Genomic DNA, 22,185 nt, shown 5'->3' with positions numbered 1-22,185 from the left:
GGAGACCCCATAGACATCATATACCTTGATTTCCAAAAAGCCTTTGACAAGGTGCCTCACGAACGTCTACTCCGGAAACTGAAGAACCATGGAGTGGACGGAGACGTACATAGATGGATCAGAAACTGGTTGGCGGGTAGGAAACAGAGGGTAGGGGTGAAGGGCCACTACTCGGACTGGATGGGGGTCACGAGTGGTGTTCCGCAGGGCTCAGTGCTAGGGCCGCTGCTATTTAATATATTCATAAATGATCTAGAAACAGGCACGAAGTGTGAGATAATAAAATTTGCGGACGATACAAAACTATTTAGTGGAGCTGGGACTAAAGAGGAATGCGAAGAATTGCAAAGGGACTTGAACAAATTGGGGGAATGGGCGGCGAGATGGCAGATGAAGTTCAACGTTGAGAAATGTAAAGTATTGCATGTTGGAAACAGAAACCCGAGGTACAACTATACGATGGGAGGGATATTATTGAATGAGAGCAACCAAGAAAGGGACTTGGGGGTAATGGTGGACATGACAATGAAGCCGACGGCACAGTGCGCAACAGCCGCTAAGAAAGCAAATAGAATGCTAGGCATAATCAAGAAGGGTATTACAACAAGGACAAAAGAAGTTATCCTGCCATTGTATCGGGCGATGGTGCGCCCGCATCTGGAATACTGCGTCCAATATTGGTCTCCGTACCTTAGGAAGGATATGGCGTTACTCGAGAGGGTTCAGAGGAGAGCGACACGCTTGATAAAAGGGATGGAAAACCTCTCATACGCTGAGAGATTGGAGAAACTGGGTCTCTTTTCCCTGGAGAAGAGGAGACTTAGAGGGGATATGATAGAGACTTATAAGATCATGAAGGGCATAGAGAGAGTAGAGAAGGACAGATTCTTCAAACTTTCGAAAAATAAAAGAACAAGAGGACACTTGGAAAAGTTGAAAGGGGACAGATTTAAAACGAATGCTAGGAAGTTCTTCTTTACCCAACGAGTGGTGGACACCTGGAATGCGCTTCCAGAGGGAGTAATAGGGCAGAGTACAGTACAGGGGTTTAAGAAAGGATTGGACAATTTCCTGCTGGAAAAGGGGATAGAGGGGTATAAATAGAGGATTACTGCACAGGTCCTGGACCTGTTGGGCCGCCGCGTGAGCGGACTGCTGGGCATGATGGACCTCAGGTCTGACCCAGCAGAGGCATTGCTTATGTTCTTATGTTCTTATGTTCTTATGATATACCAATATTTTATATTGGGGGAATGCTTATGATGTTGTCCAATCCTGTCTATGCCATATGTAGAAATCGTAGGGAATAAAGATTTTACGTATATGATATGTAAACCACATAGTCGTATGCGGTATTCAAATTTTTAAATAAATAAATAGGTCCCCAAGAGTGGAATTATCTTCCTCGATATATATGTCAAAAGACAAAATTAAGTAGTTTCAAAAAATTGTTAAAAAGACATCTTTTCTGCAAGATGAAATACGGGAGCTGAATAATATGTATTTTGTGTCAGCACCGGGCGCCATTTGAAATTTTTATGATTATTGCTATTCTTATTATGTAAGTGTTTTGATTGTCGACACTGTTATTATGTGATTTTGATTGTGTACTTTTTTTGTTGTGACCCGCTTTGGGAAAAGCGGGATAAAAACTGAATAAAACAAAATGCGTGGCAACTGAGTGGAATATTTCACTTCCTTCAAACCACTCCGAAAAGCCACAGATGGCCCGAGAATGAAAGGTTTAGCACACACGGTTACTGTATCCTAAGCCTTGGATCTTGGACGGAAACGAGTCGACAGATAAATACTTGAACTGCACCTCCAAAAGAGGTCGATAGAAGGACAACTTGGTATAATGTTGGTACTACTGTAATCCAGGTCATTCCCCCCTCTCCCATCATCTATCACTTCGAATTGTAACTGGTACTATGTATCTATTTGGAAACCTGTTTGAAAAGAATGGGGGGGGGGAGAGAGAGATGGAAGAAATTTACGCTTTGAAAGGCCCGATTGTGTTAAAACTGTAGACATAATTTTACAATTATCATCCAGCCAATCATTTCATAGATTGTCCTACTCAGTGAAGTGCTTGTACCACTATCAATATTTTTGTATATACAATAAATACATCCATTATCCCAATGAATAAGTACGGTCCAGTGTAGTGTGTTGGTTTTTTTTTTAACTAGTGCAGAAGTCTCGTGAACAAAGAGACCATTTAAAACAGAAGTATCTGTAGACTGCAGTTTGTTGCCAATTTGTTGAAAACAGTAATAATTGTCAGTATTAACCCCCTCCCCAGCCTCTGAAGGGTAAAAACTACTGAAAAATAGACCCATTATTGAAAGAAGTTAATTCATTTGGGCAGTTTTCTTCCCACTTTTTAATCCACTACAAGAAAGATATAGTGGCGCTAGAAAAGGTTCAAAGAAGAGCGACCAAGATGGTAAAGGGGATGGAACTCCTCTCCTATGAGGAAAGACTAAAATGGTTAGGGCTCTTCAGCTTGGAAAAGAGATGGCTGAGGAGAGATAGGACTGAAGTCTACAAAATCCTGAGTGGAGCAGAACGGGTACAAGTGGATCGATTTTTTTCACTCTGTCAAAAACTACAAAGACTTGGGGACATTCGATGAAGTTACAGGGAAATACTTTTAAAACCAATTGGAGGAGATTTTTTTTCACTCAGAGAATAGTTAAGCTCTGGAATGCATTGCCAGAAGATGTGGTAATAGCGGATAATGTAGCTGATTTTAAGAAAGGTTTGGACAAGTTCCTGGAGGAAAAGTCCATAGTCTGTGATTGAGAAAGACATGGGGAAGCCACTGCTTGCCCTGGATCAGTAGCATAGAATGTTGCTACTCCTTGGGGTTCCGGAATCTTATGTTGCTCTTTGGGATTCCGGAATCTTGCTATTCTTTAGGATTCTGAATGGAATGTTGCTACTCCTTGTGATACTAGTGACCTGGATTAGCCACCGTGAGAACGGGCTACTGGGCTTGATAGACCATTGATCCGACCCAGTAAGGCTATTCTTAAAATTTAGAAATAAGACAAAAAGGGAAAAAGTAATATCTTTTTTTTATTGAACTAACTTAATCTACTACATGAAATTCATTTACAACAATTAGCAAAACCATAAGTCACTTCCACTGCTATGTAAATAAATTTTAAAAAATATGTAATGAGAAATGAAGATAAAACAACAACCCACAAACAATGAGTTCAACTATGTGAATATAAGCGAGAAATGGAGCCTACTTACTCGGATTTCTTGTTCTTTGCGGAATTAGGCTGTCCCTCCATGATTCTTAACAATCAAAATGATAATTCCCTTTTGCAAACTTCTGATCGAAAGGTTCTTTCCCAAAATATAAAATTCCCCCCGACAACGAACTTGTTTTTACTATGAAACTAGAATAGAATTGCCATAGGTTGTGCTGTATTTAAGTACTTCCTGGCTTTTACAGTTAAGATGTTTTTACTCGACCTTCATTTCCAGACAATTAGCTATTTAAAATCGTTTTGGTTATAATATTTTCAGAAGCTTAAAAAAAAATAAAAATCCAAATTAGAGCCAGTGCTATTAAGTAGTTAGAGACATGTTTAAACACATTTTCTATGACTGTTCCCTAGCCAACTACAAATCCCTCACCAGACCATGTAGTACTTTTAAAATTATTATTATTATTATTGAAACACACTGGAAGAAAATTTGGATGCCAAAACAAAATAATTAATTACCTTCGACCCCTGGTTGACTATCTTGGGGTTTAGGTCGATTAAAAAACAAAGGGAAAATTCCAAGGATCTTCGTGTACATAAAGCGCTAAAACGTGTTTTTATAGTTTTTAGAAACCGGTAAACAGGAGAAATCTCTTACTAGACATAACCCACTCTGGTTTTTAGAAGGCAACGCATATTCAAATAACGTTTTAAACTTTCAATTGTCACTAATCTATTCTGATACTACGACGGTATGTGGTATATACACGCACACCGTAGAATTCAAAGTCAGATGGGTCCAGAAATCCTCTAGTGGGTACTTCTTTACAAATATGTGCTTATAGGTAACCCATATGGATCGGAGTTAAAAAGCAAACAACTATGCATTTATTATTAGACCATATACGAAGTGGTACTGAAAAGTTCTCAGCCCAATCAACCAGCTTCCTAATTCTGAGAGTGTTATCTTATTTCTTTAAGTACCAATTTGCAGAAAATAAATTAGAACATAAGAATAGCCTTACTGGGGCAAAACCAATGGCCCATCAAGCCCAGTAGCCCATTCTCACAGTGGTCAATCCAGGTCACTAGTACCTAGCCAAAACCCAAGGACTAGCAACATTCCATGCTACCGATCCAGGGCAAGCAGTAGCTTCCGCCCTGTCTTTGTCAATAACAGACTATGGACTTTTCTTCCAGGAACTTGTCCAAATCTTTTCTTAAAACCAGTTACACTATCCGCTCCTACCACATCCTCTGGCAACGCATTCCAGAGCTTAAGTATTCTCTGAGTGAATTTTTTTTCCTCCTATTGCTGGTTTTAAAAGTATTTCCCTGTAACTTCATCGAGTGTCCCCTAGTCTTTGTCATTTTTGACGGAGTGAAAAATCGATTCACTTGTACCCGTTCTACTCCACTCCACTCTTTTTACATTATTTCAGATCATGATCGAACCATATCCCCATCATTCTCTTCTCGGTTGGGCTGAGAACTTTTCAGCACCTCCTGGTAGGCCATATAAGAAAACTCCTAATCAAATCAGGCCCATGGTTGAATATAGGAGGGGGTGCTGAAAAGTTTGGCCCAACCAACTCCCTAAATCTGACGTTATTTTGCCACTGCAGCTGAAAAGAGTGTTATTTTCATTTTGCAAAGTGCCAATTTGCAGACACCAACGAAATAAACTAAATTAACACTCTTTTCAGCTACAGAGGCAAAATAAGGTCAGACTTGGGACGTTGGCTGGGTCGAAAACTTTTCAGCACCCTCTCGTACACTCCAAAATGTTGGCTTCTGATGTGCTAGCTCTCTCTATTTATGAGACATTTTCATCAATATGTGATTCTTAACCAAAAATCATATGCAAAATATTATTTTAACCTGGCTGAGATCTAAATTTGGTAGAAAGGAAGCAGAAGAAAAGTGAGATAAAAAGACAAAGGATTAAATTGGCATGATTGTGTCTTAGAAGTTTTTATGTGGTTTGCCAAGTTTTTATATTATTTTAATATTAATAAAGCCAATCTCAGGAACATCATTTCTCCACATTGCTTTTTGTTTCCAAATCCCCCGCCATGGAAATTATCATTGCTGATCTTACTTCCCTAATTTTGTGTATAAATAACATTCCAAAATGAAACGCCCGCTTTTATTTTTCTGCCAGAAAAGTGAATAAATTTAGCACCTAAACGATCAAAGTGTAAAATTATTAATCACAATATTCTGATCAGGGATAAGGGAGCAATTTTATCTGGCACTGCAGTAAAGAGGTAGAGTTTCAATAAGTGTTCTTACTGCAGCAGAGCAAAGTGGCGGGATAAGTTATTGTAATGACTCTGGAAGTTAAACTTTCACCTGGGCAATTGAAAGGGAGCGATGGAGAGCGTTTCATGGCCCTGTTTCCCAGGACCTCTCCCCATAAGCAAAGGAAAACATAAATCCTTTCCTGAGAAGTTCCGTGACGAAATGTCGTCTTTAAAGCCTATTTTCTTAATTAAGGAAAGTTACGGTAAGCCTGAAACGTACTAAAATATAGCCACTGGAACTAAGACATTTCTGCATTTCTTTCTTTGGACAAATAATCTTTTAAAAAAAAACCCAACAACTTCGAATGAAAGTTTTGAGCTAAAGAGTAAAAAAAATGAAAAATTGTTAGCGATACTAACAGCTGTGGCCATTCAATCTATTTTGAGAGCGTGGAAAGATGTGGCGCAGTGGTTAAAGCTACAGCCTCAGCACCCTGAGGTTGTGGGTTCAATCCCACGCTGCTCCTTGTGACCCTGGGCAAGTCACTTAATCCCCCTATTGCTCCAGGTACATTAGATAGATTGTGAGCCCACCGGGACAGACAGGGAAAAATGCTTGAGCACCTGAATAAATTCATATAAACCGTTCCAAGCTCCCCTGGGAGAACAGTATAGGAAATTGAATAAATACATAGTGTAAAAAGTTTCAGCCTCTGATAATCAGAGCTGATATTGTGACATCACAATGCCTCATTCCACCAATGCCTAAGAGCCAACCTCATCAGTGATGCCACAATGGCTTGATTGTCCTGTACTTAGCTCACTTGTACTACATTTTGATTTCTAGAGTGACGCAATGGTTAAAGCTACTGCCTCAGCACCCTGAGGTTGTGGGTTCAATCCCATGCTGCTCCTTGTGACCCTGGGCAAGTCACTTAATCCCCCTATTGCTCCAGGTACATTAGATAGATTGTGAGCCCACCGGGACAGACAGGGAAAAATGCTTGAGCACCTGAATAAATGCATGTAAACCGTTCTGAGCTCCCCTGGGAGAACGGTATAGGAAATTGAATAAATAAATAATAAATAAAAAAATAAATAAAATTATTTCAATTCTGGTGGAATTCCAGTTTGTTTAAATGGAAAATATGAAGCAACTGTATGGGGTAAAAAGAGGGGAAAAGGTAAAATTAGATAAAATATGGTTACCTATCAGAAAATATAATGGATAGGACTAAGGATTGAATGGTATGGATGAATGTGTATGATCTGTGTGCACTCTCTGTATGGGTGGGAAAAGGGCGGGATAATTGGATTGCAATGTACCCCTTGCATTGGATAAGAATATTATGGGCTCCTTTTATCAAGGCGCGCTACGGGGGTTAGCGTGTTGGACATTTTATCACGCGCTAACCCCCTAAAATCCTAACGCCTCGTCAATGGAGGCGTTAGGTACTAGCGCGGCAGGCGGTTTAACGTGCGGTATTCCGCACGTTAACCCGCTACCGTGCCTTTGTAAAAGAACCCCTATATTTGTAAGAGCGTTCGAGGTGTATGTTCTTCTGTTCTAAATAATTTGCTATAAAATTTTTAATGAAAATATTTTGAACGTAAAGAGTAAAAAAACAAACCAGAAAATTTCACATTCAGAAAGCGTTGCGTTACTCGCCATGCGAGAAGGCAGACCAAATAAGGGGAAAGGGAAAGGAGACGGGATTTGAAAAGGGATAAAGAGTAGATTTAAGGGCTTTTGGCTGGTTGAAGAACATTAGCCACGATATAATTGAAGGCCCTGTTTTACTAAGGTGCGCTAATCGATTTAGAACACGCTAAGCGCTAACGCGTGCCTGTTAGTCTATGGATGCATTAGCATTTAGCACAAGCTAATCGGTTAGTGCACCTTAGGAAGTCAAACCTGATCTACCAACTTTAGTTGTCATCTTCAAAAATATTAGACATCATTATTATATGGTATAATAGAATGAAGATTTCTGTATTAACGTTTAATATAAAGAAGATATATTGATTTGTTTAAAAATATAGAGGGGCCGCTAAAAGGTTCTCAGCCCAGCCAAGAACAGAATGATGTAGAGCCATGAAGCGTACAAGTTATTCCGCACTTTTCCTGACACTTCTTGTTTCGATGGTATGAAATGTTATTTATTTATTTAAAAACTTGTACGTTTCGTGGCTTCCACATCATTCTCCTCTTGGTTGGACTGAGAACTTTTCAGCGGCCCCCAGTACGATATATGTCCAATAAGATCAAATAGCTTGTAATTTCTTCATTAAGGATAACAAGATCTGTTATGCTGTACCGTATTCCATAACTTAAGCAGCTCGATTTTCTTATGAATTATCCAATGAATTTAGCATATAAAATTTTTTAACCTTATCAATGCTCAAGTCCATTTAATTGAACTCTACATTTAAATTCTTAATCTTTAACCGTAAATATTTATCTTGGAAATTAAAAAAAAAAAAAAAATTATACGTGTAGACTCAAATTTTCGGTTTTGTTTTGCAAAAAAAACAAAAACAAACCTCCAGGTTTTTTAAAGATAGATGCCTAATTTTACTCGTCCAAATAGCGATGAATGTTATTCTGCAGAATACCTGCAGATACGGGATGTTTCCCAATAAAGACACTAATTAAGTTAGAAGCGTTAAGTTAATTGGAAAATTAATTTCTCTTAATTTCCTGCATCCTGAACTAAGCCTAAACTAATGGCAGGTGGTTAACCACTTGCTAGGCAGACAGAATACAATTTTCAGTTTTCCCTTGTAAACTGAGTATAATTTCTTATCATCGAAGGAAACGTCACTCCCTATATTAGGAGCTATTAATCAAAAAGTTCACTGAACTCAACCTTGCAGATGTTTTTGGCCAAACCTAGTAGAAAGTAGTCGTGCTTTGCCAAATTAGAACCATCACGACTGGCGCACTGAGCTTTAAAGCTCCTTCTTACTTAGTCAATAGATTATCTTTCGCATCATACAGTAGTAGACGAACTCATCCTTTGTTTAATTTTCCATCTGTCCAGGGTTCCAGGAGTAAGAAATTTCTAAATCATACTTTGGCATCTCAGGCAGCTCTTCATGACAACGAATTCCGAATATTGTTGCTTACTACCCATTCCTATGGCCATTTTAGAAAACAATTGAAAACCTATCTTTTTTTCTAAATATTTGACTGTTTAACGAATCATATTATTTCATGTAACATGTTTACTTTTATAACTTTTTGTAAACTGCGTTGAACTTCTGGTTACGCAGTCAATAAGCACAATGTTATGTTCCGTACATTCAGATTTGTTTCAATGTGATTTTTGATATTCTGTGCAATTTTTGTGGACTTTTTTTTCATATTGTACTGCACTTTGCTGCTTTATTGAAAAGTGAACTAATCAGACGTAAAAAAAAAAAAAAACAAATCGTAAACCTTAATATATTATTACTTTTCCTGTAGATTAATTTGCGCAGCACTGCCTAAAGATTTGAAAATCTGATTTTTGGAAAAGGTGCTGATTATGAACTAGAGCAAAATAAGAGCTCTTGCCACTTTTTTTTTTTTAATTTAGTTATAAACTTGGCTTTCCCACTGTTAAAAGAATAAAAACTGTGGCCAATTTTTGTCGATCATTTTCTTTTTTTACTCGTAAAAGTTTGCAATGACCTTCCTTCTATAATTAGAGTTCTCTCTCAGCTACCCACTCTTCATAAATAAAAAGTCCGAGAGCTAGTCTCGACGGACGGCTCTAACGCGGAGCTGGGAGGCCCGCGGGGCCGTCCGTTGGGTAGGTTTTGTAAAAAAGGCGGGTTAGGTAAGAAAAGGTGGAATCGGGTGGGTAGGGGCCTTCCCGCCGAGGGATTGGCCTCCGATAGGTCAGTGTCGCGGCCATTGGGGGGGTGGGGGGTGGGAGGTGTATTTAAGGGGGGTCTCGGAGGACCTTAACGGTTTCCGGTCCTCCGAGACAACTTTCCGCCCTCCTGCCCGTTAGTATCTGGGGGGAGAGTTTGCTTTGGTAGGCGGTATCCCGAGCTACTGGCGGCTGGTCTCATCATGGGGATGAGCGGTGGGCCGGTTGGGAGCCGTGCCTGGTTGGTCGGATGACCTTGGACAATGGGGCATGTGGGGACATGCCACCCCTCGGACCCTTGCTTAGATGGCAGGGTCGGGGGCCATTTACATCTGTGTTAGTAGCTCGGGATCTGTGTCACAATTGTGATACCATTGTGAAGGTTTTAATAGATAAACTGTTATTTAAGGTTGTTGTAATGTATTTATAATATTTAAATGTTATTTAAATATGTTAATTTGCAATAAACAGGGCTGCGGCCAGGTTTCTCCACGCAAGTTTACGTGTCTTCTTGGGGATTTGTTTAAGGGTTTGTTGGGGTAGGATGATGTTAACATTAAGAAAGCGGGCCATTCCAGCTTCCGCTGTTAGTACTGAAGACATATTTATTTCAGAAATATACTAATGATCCTTCTTTTTCAAATAATCAATCATAAAAGATAAACTTCTGGCCTAAAAGATATGAAGTTTCTGTTCTAATCTTTTGTTAACCGAGTCGAGCCCTCCTGTTGGGATTAATCAGTATTAAAAAATCTAAGATTAGATTAGATTAATTATCAGAGTTAACATTCATCAAAAGACATACTACCGGTGGTAGCTATTTAGATTTGTTTAAGGTATACATAGGAGGAGCCCCTGTGCTCTGGAATTTACTCCCAGAGGGGCTACCCTGACTCCAGGCTGCCTCTACTTCAGGAAGCAGGTAAAAAAGCCTGACTCTCTACCCAAGACTTTAATACATAGGGTGATTGGCTATACGCTCATTCTGCACCGGGACTAACTTGACACACACACAATAGACTCCTTTTACAAAGGTGCGCCAGCGTTTTTGGCGCACGCAAGCCGTAAAAAAACCCATCTGCTTAAAAGGAGACAGTAGCGGCTAGTGCGCGTCATTTTAGCGTGCGCTAAAACCGCTAACGCGCCTTTGTAAAAGGAGCCCTAAGTATATCACCCCCCCTTTTTTTTTTTTTTTTCAAAAAGTGCATCACGGTTGATAGTGCTGGCTGCGGCAGTAACAGCTCTGACGGTCATAGAATTCCTATGAGCGCAGGGCGCTGTTCCCGCCGCGGCTGGCGCTAAAAACGGCAATACGCTTTTTGTAAAAGGGGAGTCCGTTTCTTAGACCTCGTTTAAGTGTATAAACAACCTGCTTTGAGTTTAGCCTCCCGTCTGCTTATCCCAACTCGCTCTCTTGTCCCCATCGAATATTTGCATTTGACGCCTCCCTATAGGATATGTTGCATTATAGAAAAGCATTGGTGTCATATCTACGTTATTTGAATGTTCTGATTTGTGCTTATTAGATCCTGCATAAGTATTATTAAATTTCTGTGCTGATAAGTATATTTTTGAAACTGTTTCGTGGTAATCCTATTCATAAGTTTCAATTTACTGATTTTGACTTTACCTCAGTCATTGTATTTATGTATATATTTGGTCTTTTTACTACTGTTCTGCTGTTAACAAAATCATAACATTTATGTTGAATTATACCTGCTGTACACTGCTCTGGGTGAATCTTTTCATAAAGGTGATTAATATATCCCAATAAATAAATACTTTTTCCTGTAGATTTTATTTTCGATTACATTTTTAGGCTTACTTTCACTACTTTGCTGGAACTTATAATAGTTTTCACCTCCTACGTTTAACATATGAATCTGGAATGGTCAAGCTGCCGTCCCATCTCACCCCATCTAACCCTTCCCCACCCGCCAGAGTTTACAAAGCCCCTCGCTCATATATCCTCAGCAATAATGTATTCCCTCAGTCATAACTGGGCCTCCGACCCTAAACGCAAATACCGCGACGGAAACAGATCCCACAGCGACTCTTGGTTTGAAGGGGAACCTCATTCCTGCAATAAGCGGTGTCACCGATTCACCGGCCTTGCACCGCCTGAGCAAAACTCAGATTCTATAAAGGGGGCCAAACTTAATTGGCAAAATAATTGGGGAGGGGGAAATTAATTGGGCAAAAGGCACCTATCGCATGGCGCTTAGCGGAGCCTAACGCCTAAGTGGGCGTTTCCATGGGTGGAAGGTGACTTTAGTTTCAGGCACGGCTAAGCACCATTCTCCAAAAACAGGTGCCTGAAACGTGGGCCTTTGAAACCCTCCCCTAATCGCTGGGTGCGATTCTGTAAATGGTACCTAAGGATGGTGCCATTTTTCCAGGTGCCAGCCGATTTAGGTGCCCTTTGCAGAAGCCGGGCATATCGCCCACGACTGGGTCTATATGGCATTGACCATGCCTGGAAATGTACAATGAATTCAAACTCGTGCCTGGGCCCCTAACGGGAAGTTCTGCGTGCCAGGGACTGCTCTGCCGCTCTGGAAAGCAGCGCCTCAGGTCCCTTCGGACCTCCCCTTCTCACCTTCTGGGAAGACGGCTCTCATCTTCAGGTAGCTGGTGGTCAGCCTGATGATCGAGGCTTTGTCCAGCTGCGAGGTGATGGCCGAAGGCAGAGGCAGCAGCTTGGCCAACTCATAGAATTCGCCGTTTTCCTTCTCCCTCCTGGTTTTGGCCGCATTCTTCGACTTCTCCTTCATCGCGACTGATGTAGGGTGGCGATAGCCCTGGCATAATAAACCCAGTCCTTTGGGGTGTCCGGAATCACGGGCAGGCGGTTAATAGGGGGGGGGGGGGGGAGACAAGTAGAGCTGGAAGGATGTAGCCGAGGCTAGCCAAGTAGGCAAGGACAGTCCCCGTTAGATGCCCATACACCGGACTTTAAATGCAGAAATATTTCTTTCCTTGGCACTGAGCAGGTTTTTTTTTCTCATTCAAAGTCTGGCGATCTCTCCCGGGTCACATTCTTATCCTTGCCTTTCTTTTTAGGCACCCATTGGTGGTGGTTTCTGATCATTTTCAAGAATGCCAAGATTTTTTTTTCTCTCTCCCCCCCCCCACCCCCCTCCCGGGAGCTCTCTGAATGACCGGTTCAAGGAGCCTGGCCTGGCACGGGTCGGGGTAGCCATAGATTGGAGACCGCTTCGCGTTTCATTGTCTGCGGCTCAAAGAGCGATAGCGCGCACTGAAAAGCCGAGCGCTCTGCGCGGAGAAAGTAGCGCGCGGGCCTCAAAAGCGGCGGCTTCCTTTCATCTCTGACCTGTCTTTGCGAAAAGTTTTTCGTCGCTCACTCCGGCTGCAAAACGATCTGGTTTTTCGGGAGAAGGACCAGTCCTCTGGCACTTTCCAGATGACCTTTATCCGGTTCTGTGTCCGATTTTTTGTGGGTTCCCGGGCTGGTGGTCGTGGTGAAATTCTGGGAAACGGCAAAATCTCAGCTCCTGAATACACTTTGCAACGCTTTTTCTGGCTTCACAGGTGAAACGAAACGGCACCGAAACGATAAGGTCACATGTACTTAAGAGCGATAACCTTCATTTTTGCTGCCATCTGATTAAGCTTCCAGCAGCGTCCACGGATCACCGGGGAATTGTATCCGCTCCCAGCCTCAACATTTCCACCCCGAGAAGCCCCCGGGCTGAAGGCGCAAACCTGCTTTATTCCAGGGGTAGAAAAAAGCTCCGAAGTGGCCCCTTCGGCTGATTCTTCACTCAAGACTGAAAAAGCAAGAAGGCATTCAAGAGGATGGTAAGGTTTGGGGGGGGGGGGATGGGATGGGGGGCTGGAGAGAAAGAAAGAGGGAGTGCATTTAAAACAGTGACGTGTCCTCTTTCTAAAGCAGAGTCTTAAAAAAAAAAAAAAAAATACAACAACCAGAAAATGCAAAACGACTGGAGGGAAAATCCCTCCCACGGATTTCTGGGGGGGGGAGGGGGGATTGCCAGCTGTTTTTGTCCGGTCTGACACTGGAGCCCCTCCCCCAGCTCTTTTGTACGGGAGTCACCTGATAGGAGCAGCTCATTGGAGAATGCTGGTCTACAGAGTTCAGTCCGTCCTGGACTAGGTGTTTTGCCATTAAAAAAACAACCCCAAAAACATGTTGGTGAGGATGCTAAACATGACCCGGCATCTCTCATAGCAACTATATAGCATTTAAACGTCTATTATCCGTCTACATCAGGGGTAGGGAACTCCGGTCCTCGAGAGCCATATTCCAGTCGGGTTTTCAGGATTTCCCCCAAAGAATATGCATGAGATCTATTAGCATGCACTGCTTTCAATGCATATTCATTGAGGAAATCCTGAAAACCCGACTGGAATACTGCTCTTGAGGACCGGAGTTCCCTACCCCTGATGTAGACGGATAATAGACGTTTAAATGCTATATAGTTGCTATGAGAGATGCCTACCCCTGATCTACATCTTATCATCTATGTCAGTGGTTCCCAAACCTGTCCTGGGGGACCCCCAGTCAGTCAGGGTTTCAAGATATTCCTAATGAATATGCATGAGAGAGATTTGCATATAATGGAAGTGACAGGTATGCAAATCTCTCTCATGCATATTTATTAGGGATATCTTGAAAACCTGACTGGCTGGGGGGTCCCCCAGGACAGGTTTGGGAACCACTGATCTACGCTCTTATTCAACCAGCTCCCTATTTATTAACTTCATTTAACTGTGCACCCTCCCCCCCCCCCCACCAGGAACGCCTGATTTTATTTTGGCATCTTTATTTTAGAAGGAGGGGGATATTATTTCTCGAGGCCCAAACTTAGGGCTCCTTTTATGAAGGCGCGTTAGCGGTTGAACGCGGGTAATAGCGCGTGCTAAACCGCTGGACGCCCTAGCCGCTACCGCCTCCTCTTGAGCAGGCGGTAGATTTTTGGCCAGCGCAGGGGGGGGTTAGCGCGTAATGAAAAGTCACGCGCGTTAAACCCGCTAGCGCAGCTTTGTAAAAGGAGCCCTTAAAAAAAAATGGAATATATCGAAAGGAAGGCATGCCGGGATCATTCTAGTGTTAGAATCTGCGCTCCAAACTCACGCCGAAATGCATTATAAGGCCTGGTTTTACCTAGAGGGGTACGAGACGAGTTCTAAAAGGATTAAATCTTCACAGCTCTTTATTACAACAGAACAACGCAGTTATATTATGCCCGAATCTGTAAGCGAAAAGGGGGGGGAGGGGAGGAACAAAAACGGGAAAGGAGGAATGTATTTAAGCGATTATGGGAAAATTTCTCTTGTAAATGCGCAGTTCTCCATTTGTTTTCACTCTGTTCAGACCTGAGGAAGGAAAAGTGAGCGCCAGAAAGCTGGTTAAGTTAAGCGTGCTTATGCGCTCGGCTAGGCGCCTAACTTTTAGTTGTGCCTAGAGCTGGCCTGTTTCTTGGGCGCCTCCAAAATAGGTTCCGCTCAGCGTGATTCACTAAACAGAACTCAATTTTACTTGAATCGCGCTGAGCAGTGCCGAATTAGGCGCCTACCTTTTGGGCGCTTCTTATAGAATTCGCTCTTTAATGTTAATGCGTTGTTAGTCCAGTAAAAACATATCACTTTCTGGGGTTTTCCCCCCCCCCCCCCCCGACATACTTTTGTTTTTATTTGTTAACCCTGATTTGTGTATTCAAAGGCGGACACCGCTGAATATTAAAAGGGGAAGTGTGTGGCACAGTGGTTAAAGCTACAGCCTCAGCACCCTGGTATTGTGACATCATAATGACTCATTCCACCAGTGCCTAAGAGCCAACCTCATCAGTGATGTCACAATGATTTGATTGTCTTAGACTTGGCTCACTTTTACTACATTTTGATTTCTAGAGTGGTGCAATGGTTAAAGTTACAGCCTCAGCACCCTGAGGATGTGAGTTCAAACCCCCACTGCTCCTTGTGACCCTGGGCAAGTCACTTAATCCCCCCATTGCCCCAGGTACATTGGATAGATTGTGAGCCCACCGAGACAAACAGAGAAAAATGCATGAGTACCTGAATAAATTCATGTAAACCTATCTGAGCTCCCCTGGGAGAACAGTATAGAAAACTGAATAAATAAATAGTGTGAAGAGCTGGTATTGTGACATCACAATGCCTCATTCCACCAATGCCTAAGAGCCAACCTCATCAGTGATGTCACAATGGCTTGATTGTCCTGCACTTAGCTCACTTTAGCTACATTTTGATTTCTAGAGTGGCGCAGTGGTTAAAGCTACAGCCTCAGCACCCTGAGGTTGTGGGTTCAAACCCTCACGGCTTCTTGTGACCCTGGGCAAGTCACTTAATCCCCCCCCATTGCCTCAGATACATTAGATAGATTGTGAGCCCACCGGGACAGACATGGAAAAATGTTGGAGTACCTGAATAAATTCATGTAAATCGTTCTGAGCTCCCCTGGGAGAACGGTATAGAAAAGTGAATAAATAAATGAATAAAAATAAAAAAGGTAGCCATAAAACAGATTTCCCTGTTTTCATATTTTTTCTCTCAATATTTTCCCCCCATTTTTCAAATGCAATGCAAGATTATGGTTGAGAAGAGTCATTTCTTGATGCGCCCCCCCCCTCCAGGGTCTTCAAATCGTGTCTTGAAGGGGATGATTAAGACGTGCCCTATGTCAAAGTGTTTATGGGAAATAGTCACGAGAGAAGAAGGTAGCCAGTTCAGTTTTCCAGGTGTCCTGATCAGTTACTGTAAAAAAAATAAATAAATAAAATAAAAAAAAGAGGGTTGTGTCTTAGAAAGGTTTTCTCCCATAATTCTGGATATAGAGGCCTTTCGATCATGAGTCCTTTTAGACTCTGGATAATTCCTAGAAATTCCAGACAATGACAAGAAGAAATACAATCAAACATGCATTTTACATGCTAGTCTTCTCTCCTGGTACCGACACACTAAGAAGTCTGTGGCAGAAATAGCTTGGCAAAGGGAGAGAGGGATAAAGCATCTGGATTGTGGCAATTCCAGCCCCAGATATCAATATCCAGGTATGCTTCTAAATCTGCTCAAAGAAGATCCCAGGGCAAGGAGTTTCCGTGCAGAACTTTTCAGATCTTTCAGCGGCGGCAAAAAGAGCAAACAGAATGCTAGGAATGATTAAGAAGGGGATCACAAACAGAGCTGAAAAGGTTATCATGCCGTCATACCGTGCCATGGTACGCCCCCACCTGGAATACTGCATCCAACACTGGTCACCGTACATGAAGAAGGACATAGTACTACTCGAAAGGGTCCAGAGAAGAACGACAAAAATGGTTAAGGGGCTGGAGGAGTTGCCGTACTACGAGAGGCTAGAGAAACTGGGCCTCTTCTCCCTTGAGAAGAGAAAACCAAGAGGGGACATGATCGAGACATTCAAGATATTGAAGGGAATTGACTTAGTAGAGAAAGAGAGATTGTTCACTCTCTCCAAGGTGAAGAGAATGAGAGGGCATTCGCTGAAGTTAGAAGGGAAAAGATTCTGTACAAACGTAAGGAAGTTCTTCACCCAGAGAGTGGTAGAAATCTGGAACGCTCTTCCAGAGGCTGTTTAGGGGAAAACACCCTTCAGGGATCCAAGACAAGATTGGATAAGTTCCTACTGGAATAGAACGTACGCAGGTAAAGCTAGACTCAAATAGGGCACTGGTCTTTGACCTAAGAGCTGCCGCGTGAGTGGACTGCTGGACACAATGGACAACTGGTCTGACCCAGCAGCGGCAAATCTTATGCTCTTTTGACACCCCATATGAACTTTTGTTGCTTTCAAAAATATTAGGAATTCATTTTATTGCAGGGGGGGAGGGGGATCAACTTCCATTTTAATCTACCTGCCTTGTTGAAGTTCCTCCATTACTATGACCCTCATGAACTTGACCGTTAAGTAAATTGTTCAAATGAAAATCAAAACCAAAACCCCAACATCTCACTACACAAATAGATATAATAATATTATTTCCTAGATATGAAGGCAGATAAAAACCATATCTAACCATATCATCTACTCTCCCTTGGAAATTCCTATGTACTTGTCTCAAACTTTCTTGAACTTGGATAGTCTCCATCTCCTCCTCCAGGAAGCTGTTCCATGAATTCGCCACCCTTTCTGGGAAGAACTATTTCCTCGGGGCACTTGTGTCTCTGTCCCCTTTCATCTTATCTCCCTAATCCCAGAACTTCCTTTCAAGTAAAAGAGTCTGGCCCTCCTGTGCACTTAGGCATTTCAAAGTCTCTAGCATATTTCTCCTCTCCTGCCTTAAGACCCATCTATTTGTTCAAGCTTTTCTAAGCTAATATCCTGCTTTTTCAGTTAACACTTTCTTCGGAATATCATCTTTTTTTGTAGGTTATCAGATTTGTGCTTCTGTATTGAAGTAAGGTAGTAAATGAGTGGGTATATGATTTTTAAGATGTTTAAATCCTGAAATGTGAGCCGCCTTGGATAAAGGCAGATTAAAAATGTTTTAAATAAATAAATATCGAGATCTTTAAGTATGTCTCCTTATGCTTTATGACGAAGACCACTGCCCGTTTTAGTCGCCTTCTGTACCTCTGGACTGATTGCATCGTGTTTATATATTTTTTTGAATGTCCAGAATTGTACACAATATTCTAATGAGGTTTCAACAAATTCTTATACAAGGGGTCATCATCTCCTTTTTCCTATTGGCCATTCCTTGCCCTGTGCACCCAAGTGTCCTTTTAGCTTTCACCATCACCTTTTCTACCTGTTTGGCTGCCTTAAGATCATCACATCCAAGCCCCGCTCCTCCTTTGTTCTCAACAGTTCTTCACCCCCTAAACCAGGGGTAGGCAATTCCGGTCCTCGAGAGCTGGAGCCAGGTCAGGTTTTCAGGATATCCACAATAAATATGCATGAGATAGATAGAAACATAGAAGATGACGGCAGATAAGAGCCATAGCCCATCAGGTCTGCCCACTCTACTGACCCACCCCACCCCATCTCAAGGAAGCAGTGCATACAAATCCATCTCATACATATTCATTGTGGATATCCTGAAAACCTGACCTGGCTCCGGCTCTCGAGGACCGGAATTGCCTACCCCTGCCCTAAACTATGCCATTCCCTCAGGTTTTTGCAGCCCAAATGCCTGACCTTGCATTTCTTAGCATTAAATTTTAGCTGCCACATTCTGGACCATTCCTCAAGCTTCACTAGGTCCTTCCTCATGTTATCCACACCATCAGGAGCGTCCATTGCAGATTTTGGTATTATCTGCAAAGAGACAAACTTCACCCACCAATATTGCTTACAAAAAAGTTAAAAAGAATCTGCCCAAGACCTGAACCTTTCCCTCAAAGTGAGCTCCATTTATCTTTTTGTCACCTTCTACTCAACCAATTCCTAACCCAGTCAGCCACTTTAGGGCCCATACTGAGGGTACTGAGTTTATTTATTAATCATCTAAGCAGAATTGTGTCAAAAGGCTTTGCTAAAATCTAAATACTACATACCTAGTGCTTTCCCTCAACCCAACTCTCTGTTCAACCAGCCAAAGAAATTAATCAGTCCTGTCTGACAAGACCCGCCTCTAGTGAAACCGTGTTGCCTCAGGTCCTGTAATCCACTGGATTCCAAAAACTGCTCTATTCTCTGTTTTAAAAGTGTTTCCATGAATTTACTTAGTATAGAAGTCAGATTTCTTTTTTTTTTGTCATTCCCAATCGCTTCCTTACTTCTGCTTTTGTGGAGATCATATCTGCCCTTCTCCAGACCTCTCGGGCCACCCCTGACTCTAGAGCAGGGGTGGGGAACTCCGGTTCTCGAGGGCTAGAATCCAGTCGGGTTTTCAGGATTTCCCCAATGAATATGCATTGAAAGCAGTGCATGCAAATAGATCTCATGCATATTCATTTGAGTTTTACAATGCTGATTTTGCACTTCCCCCTATCACAAATACATCTTAAAAAATGTATTCCCCCCTCCCTTTCCATTATACCCTACTGGCTATTTTTTTCTTTAATTTGTATCTTTGCTTTCCTGACTACTCTATCAGTTTCTTTTAACTTTTCCAGATATTGTCATCTGTCTTCCTCTTTCTGCAAGCCTTTGTAGTTTATGAAGGCTAGCCTCTTTTTCCTTACCTTTTCAACCACTACTTTTGAGAACCAAAATGACCTTGTTTTCCTTTTATTTTTATTTACTTTCCATACAAAAAGGTTTGCTGCCCTTATAATTGCTTTGTTCACTGCTTTCCTAATTCTTTCAGATGTTCTCATCCAGACAATTCCTTAAGGTATTCCCCCCCCCCCATCTGAACAAAGTTATTTTTTTTAACACTGGAAGTTTAATTTTTGAATGAACATTCTCCATACCTATCTTAATATTAAACCACACCAATGATTACCCACTATAACATTAGTCACACTCTCCCTATTCATAAGCACTAAGTCCAGTGTGGCCCCATCCTGTGTGGGCTCTGTTACCAACTGCTGGAATAATTATCCCTGTAGAGAATCTAAGATCTCCCTACTTGTAGAAGACCCTGCAATAGGGATACCCTTATCAACATCTAGCATATTAAAATCACCTATTAGTAGGAAGGACTGTGGCTCACCGGTTGAGCTGCTGTCTCTGCACCCAGAGGATGTGAGATCAAATCCTGGTGCTGCTCCTTTTGATCCTGGGCCAGTCACTTAATCCTCCAGTGCCCACCACTTTGAGTGTCAACTTTTGAAATGTCAGAGACAAAAATACAGTATACAAGCCCCCATTCCCTTTCATCAAGCTTAGTATCCTGTAGCAAAAACCCAGATAGTAGCAACATTCCAGAGCTGAGACTGTGATGTCATAATGCCTCATTCCACCAATGCCTAAGAGCCAACCTCATCAGTGATGTCACAATGACTTGATTGTACTATACTCAGCTCATATAAGCATTGCCATACTAGGACAGACTGAAGCTGTGGCTCACTGGTAGAGGTTGTGAGATCAAATCCCAGTGTTGTTCCTTGTGACCTTGGGCAAGTCAGTTAATCCTCCAGTGCCCGCCGCTTTGAAAGGCAGTATACAAATCCCCATTCCCTTTCACAGTTGCATTTTGAATGTCATAAGAACATAAGAATTTCCGATGCTGGGTCAGACCAGCAGTCCATCGTGCCCAGCAGTCCGCTCCCGCGGTAGCCCTTAGGTCAAAGACCATTGCCCTGAGTCTAGCCTCACCTGTGTACATTCTGGTTTAGCAGGAACTTGTCCAACTTTGTCTTGAATCCCTGGAGGGTGTTTTCTCCTATGGCAGACTCCGGAAGAGTGTTCCAGTTTTCTACCACTCTCTGGGTGAAGAAGAACTTCCTTACGTTTGTACAGAATCTATCCCCTTTCAACTTTAGAGAGTGCCCTCTCGTTCTCCCTACCTTGGAGAGTGCGAACAGTCTGTCTTTATCTACTTTGTCTTGAGTCCCTGGAGGGTGTTTCCCCTATGGCAGACTCCGGAAGAGTGTTCCAGTTTTCTACCATTCTCTGGGTGAAGAAGAACTTCCTTACGTTTGTACAGAATCTATCCCCTTTCAACTTTAGAGAGTGCCCTCTCGTTCTCCCTACCTTTGAGAGTGTGAACAGTCTGTCTTTATCTACTTTAGAAACATAGAAACATAGAAATAGACGGCAGATAAGGGCCACGGCCCATCAAGTCTGCCCACTCCATTGACCCTCCCTATCTATCTTTGCGGATAGATCCCACATGTTTGTCCCATTTGGCCTTAAAATCTGGCACGCTTCTGGCCTCAATAACCTGAAGTGGAAGACTATTCCAGCGATCAACCACCCTTTCGGTGAAGAAGAACTTCCTAGTGTCACCGTGCAGTTTCCCGCCCCTAATTTTCCACTGATGTCCCCTTGTTGCCGCGGGACACTTGAAAAAGAAGATATCCTCTTCCACTTCGATGCGACCCGTGAGGTACTTGAATGTCTCGATCATATCTCCCCTCTCTCTACGTTCCTCGAGTGAATAGAGCTGCAACTTCCCTAACCGCTCCTCGTATGGGAGCTCCTTGAGTCCCGAGACCATCCTGGTGGCCATTCTCTGGACCGATTCCAGTCTCAGTACATCCTTGCGGTAATGTGGCTTCCAAAATTGCACACAGTACTCCAGGTGCGGTCTCACCATGGATCTATATAGTGGCATAATGACTTCAGGTTTACGGCTGACGAAACTCCTACGTATGCAACCTATGATTTGCCTTGCTTTGGATGAAGCTTGCTCAACTTGGTTTGCAGACTTCATGTCATCCCTGACAATCACCCCTAAGTCTCTTTCTGCTTCAGTTTTTGTCAAGATCTCGCCATTTAGGGTGTAAATCTTGCATGGATTTCGGCTTCCCAGGTGCATGACTTTGCATTTTTTGGCATTGAAACTGAGTTGCCAGGACCTAGACCAGCGCTCCAGTAGAAGTAGGTCATGCATCATATCATCTGCCATCGAATTATTGTCTGTTGTGATCTTGTTCACTACATTGCTTAGCTTAGCATCATCGGCGAATAATGTTATTCTTCCTCGGAGCCCTTCTGTCAAGTCTCTTATGTAGATGTTGAACAAGATTGGGCCCAGGATGGAGCCCTGTGGCACTCCACTTATCACCTCCGACATTTCGGAGGGGGTGCCATTCACCACCACCCTCTGAAGCCTACCTCCAAGCCAGTTCCCAACCCAATTTGTCAATGTGTCGCCCAAACCTAAAGAACTCACCTAAAGAACTTTGTCTTGAGTCCCTGGAGGATGTTTTCCCCTATGGCAGATTCCGGAAGAGTGTTCCAGTTTTCTACCACTCTCTGGGTGAAGAAGAACT

General features: G+C 42.5%; 1 protein-coding gene across 3 annotated transcripts in view; it reads right to left on the bottom strand.

The window, feature by feature from the left end:
* Window positions 1–13,164, bottom strand: part of SIM2 (SIM bHLH transcription factor 2) — a 125,440-nt gene extending 112,276 nt beyond the window's left edge. For 2 of the 3 annotated variants that reach the window (XM_033947617.1, XM_033947618.1), the window contains exon 1: window positions 11,933–12,442. In XM_033947617.1, coding sequence (XP_033803508.1) covers window positions 11,933–12,107 — 175 coding nt within the window. In that variant the 5' untranslated portion in view covers window positions 12,108–12,442. Of the gene's footprint in view, window positions 1–11,932; window positions 12,443–12,667 lie in introns of those variants that run through there. The other variant, XM_033947619.1, reaches the window with a different exon arrangement.
* Window positions 13,165–22,185: the final 9,021 nt, after the last annotated feature.

The sequence above is a fragment of the Geotrypetes seraphini genome, chromosome 6 (assembly GCF_902459505.1).
Source record: "Geotrypetes seraphini chromosome 6, aGeoSer1.1, whole genome shotgun sequence".
Taxonomy (NCBI): Eukaryota; Metazoa; Chordata; class Amphibia; order Gymnophiona; family Dermophiidae; genus Geotrypetes; species Geotrypetes seraphini.
Note: the sequence above shows the minus strand (reverse complement) of the source record. Positions and strands in the feature narration are given on the sequence as shown.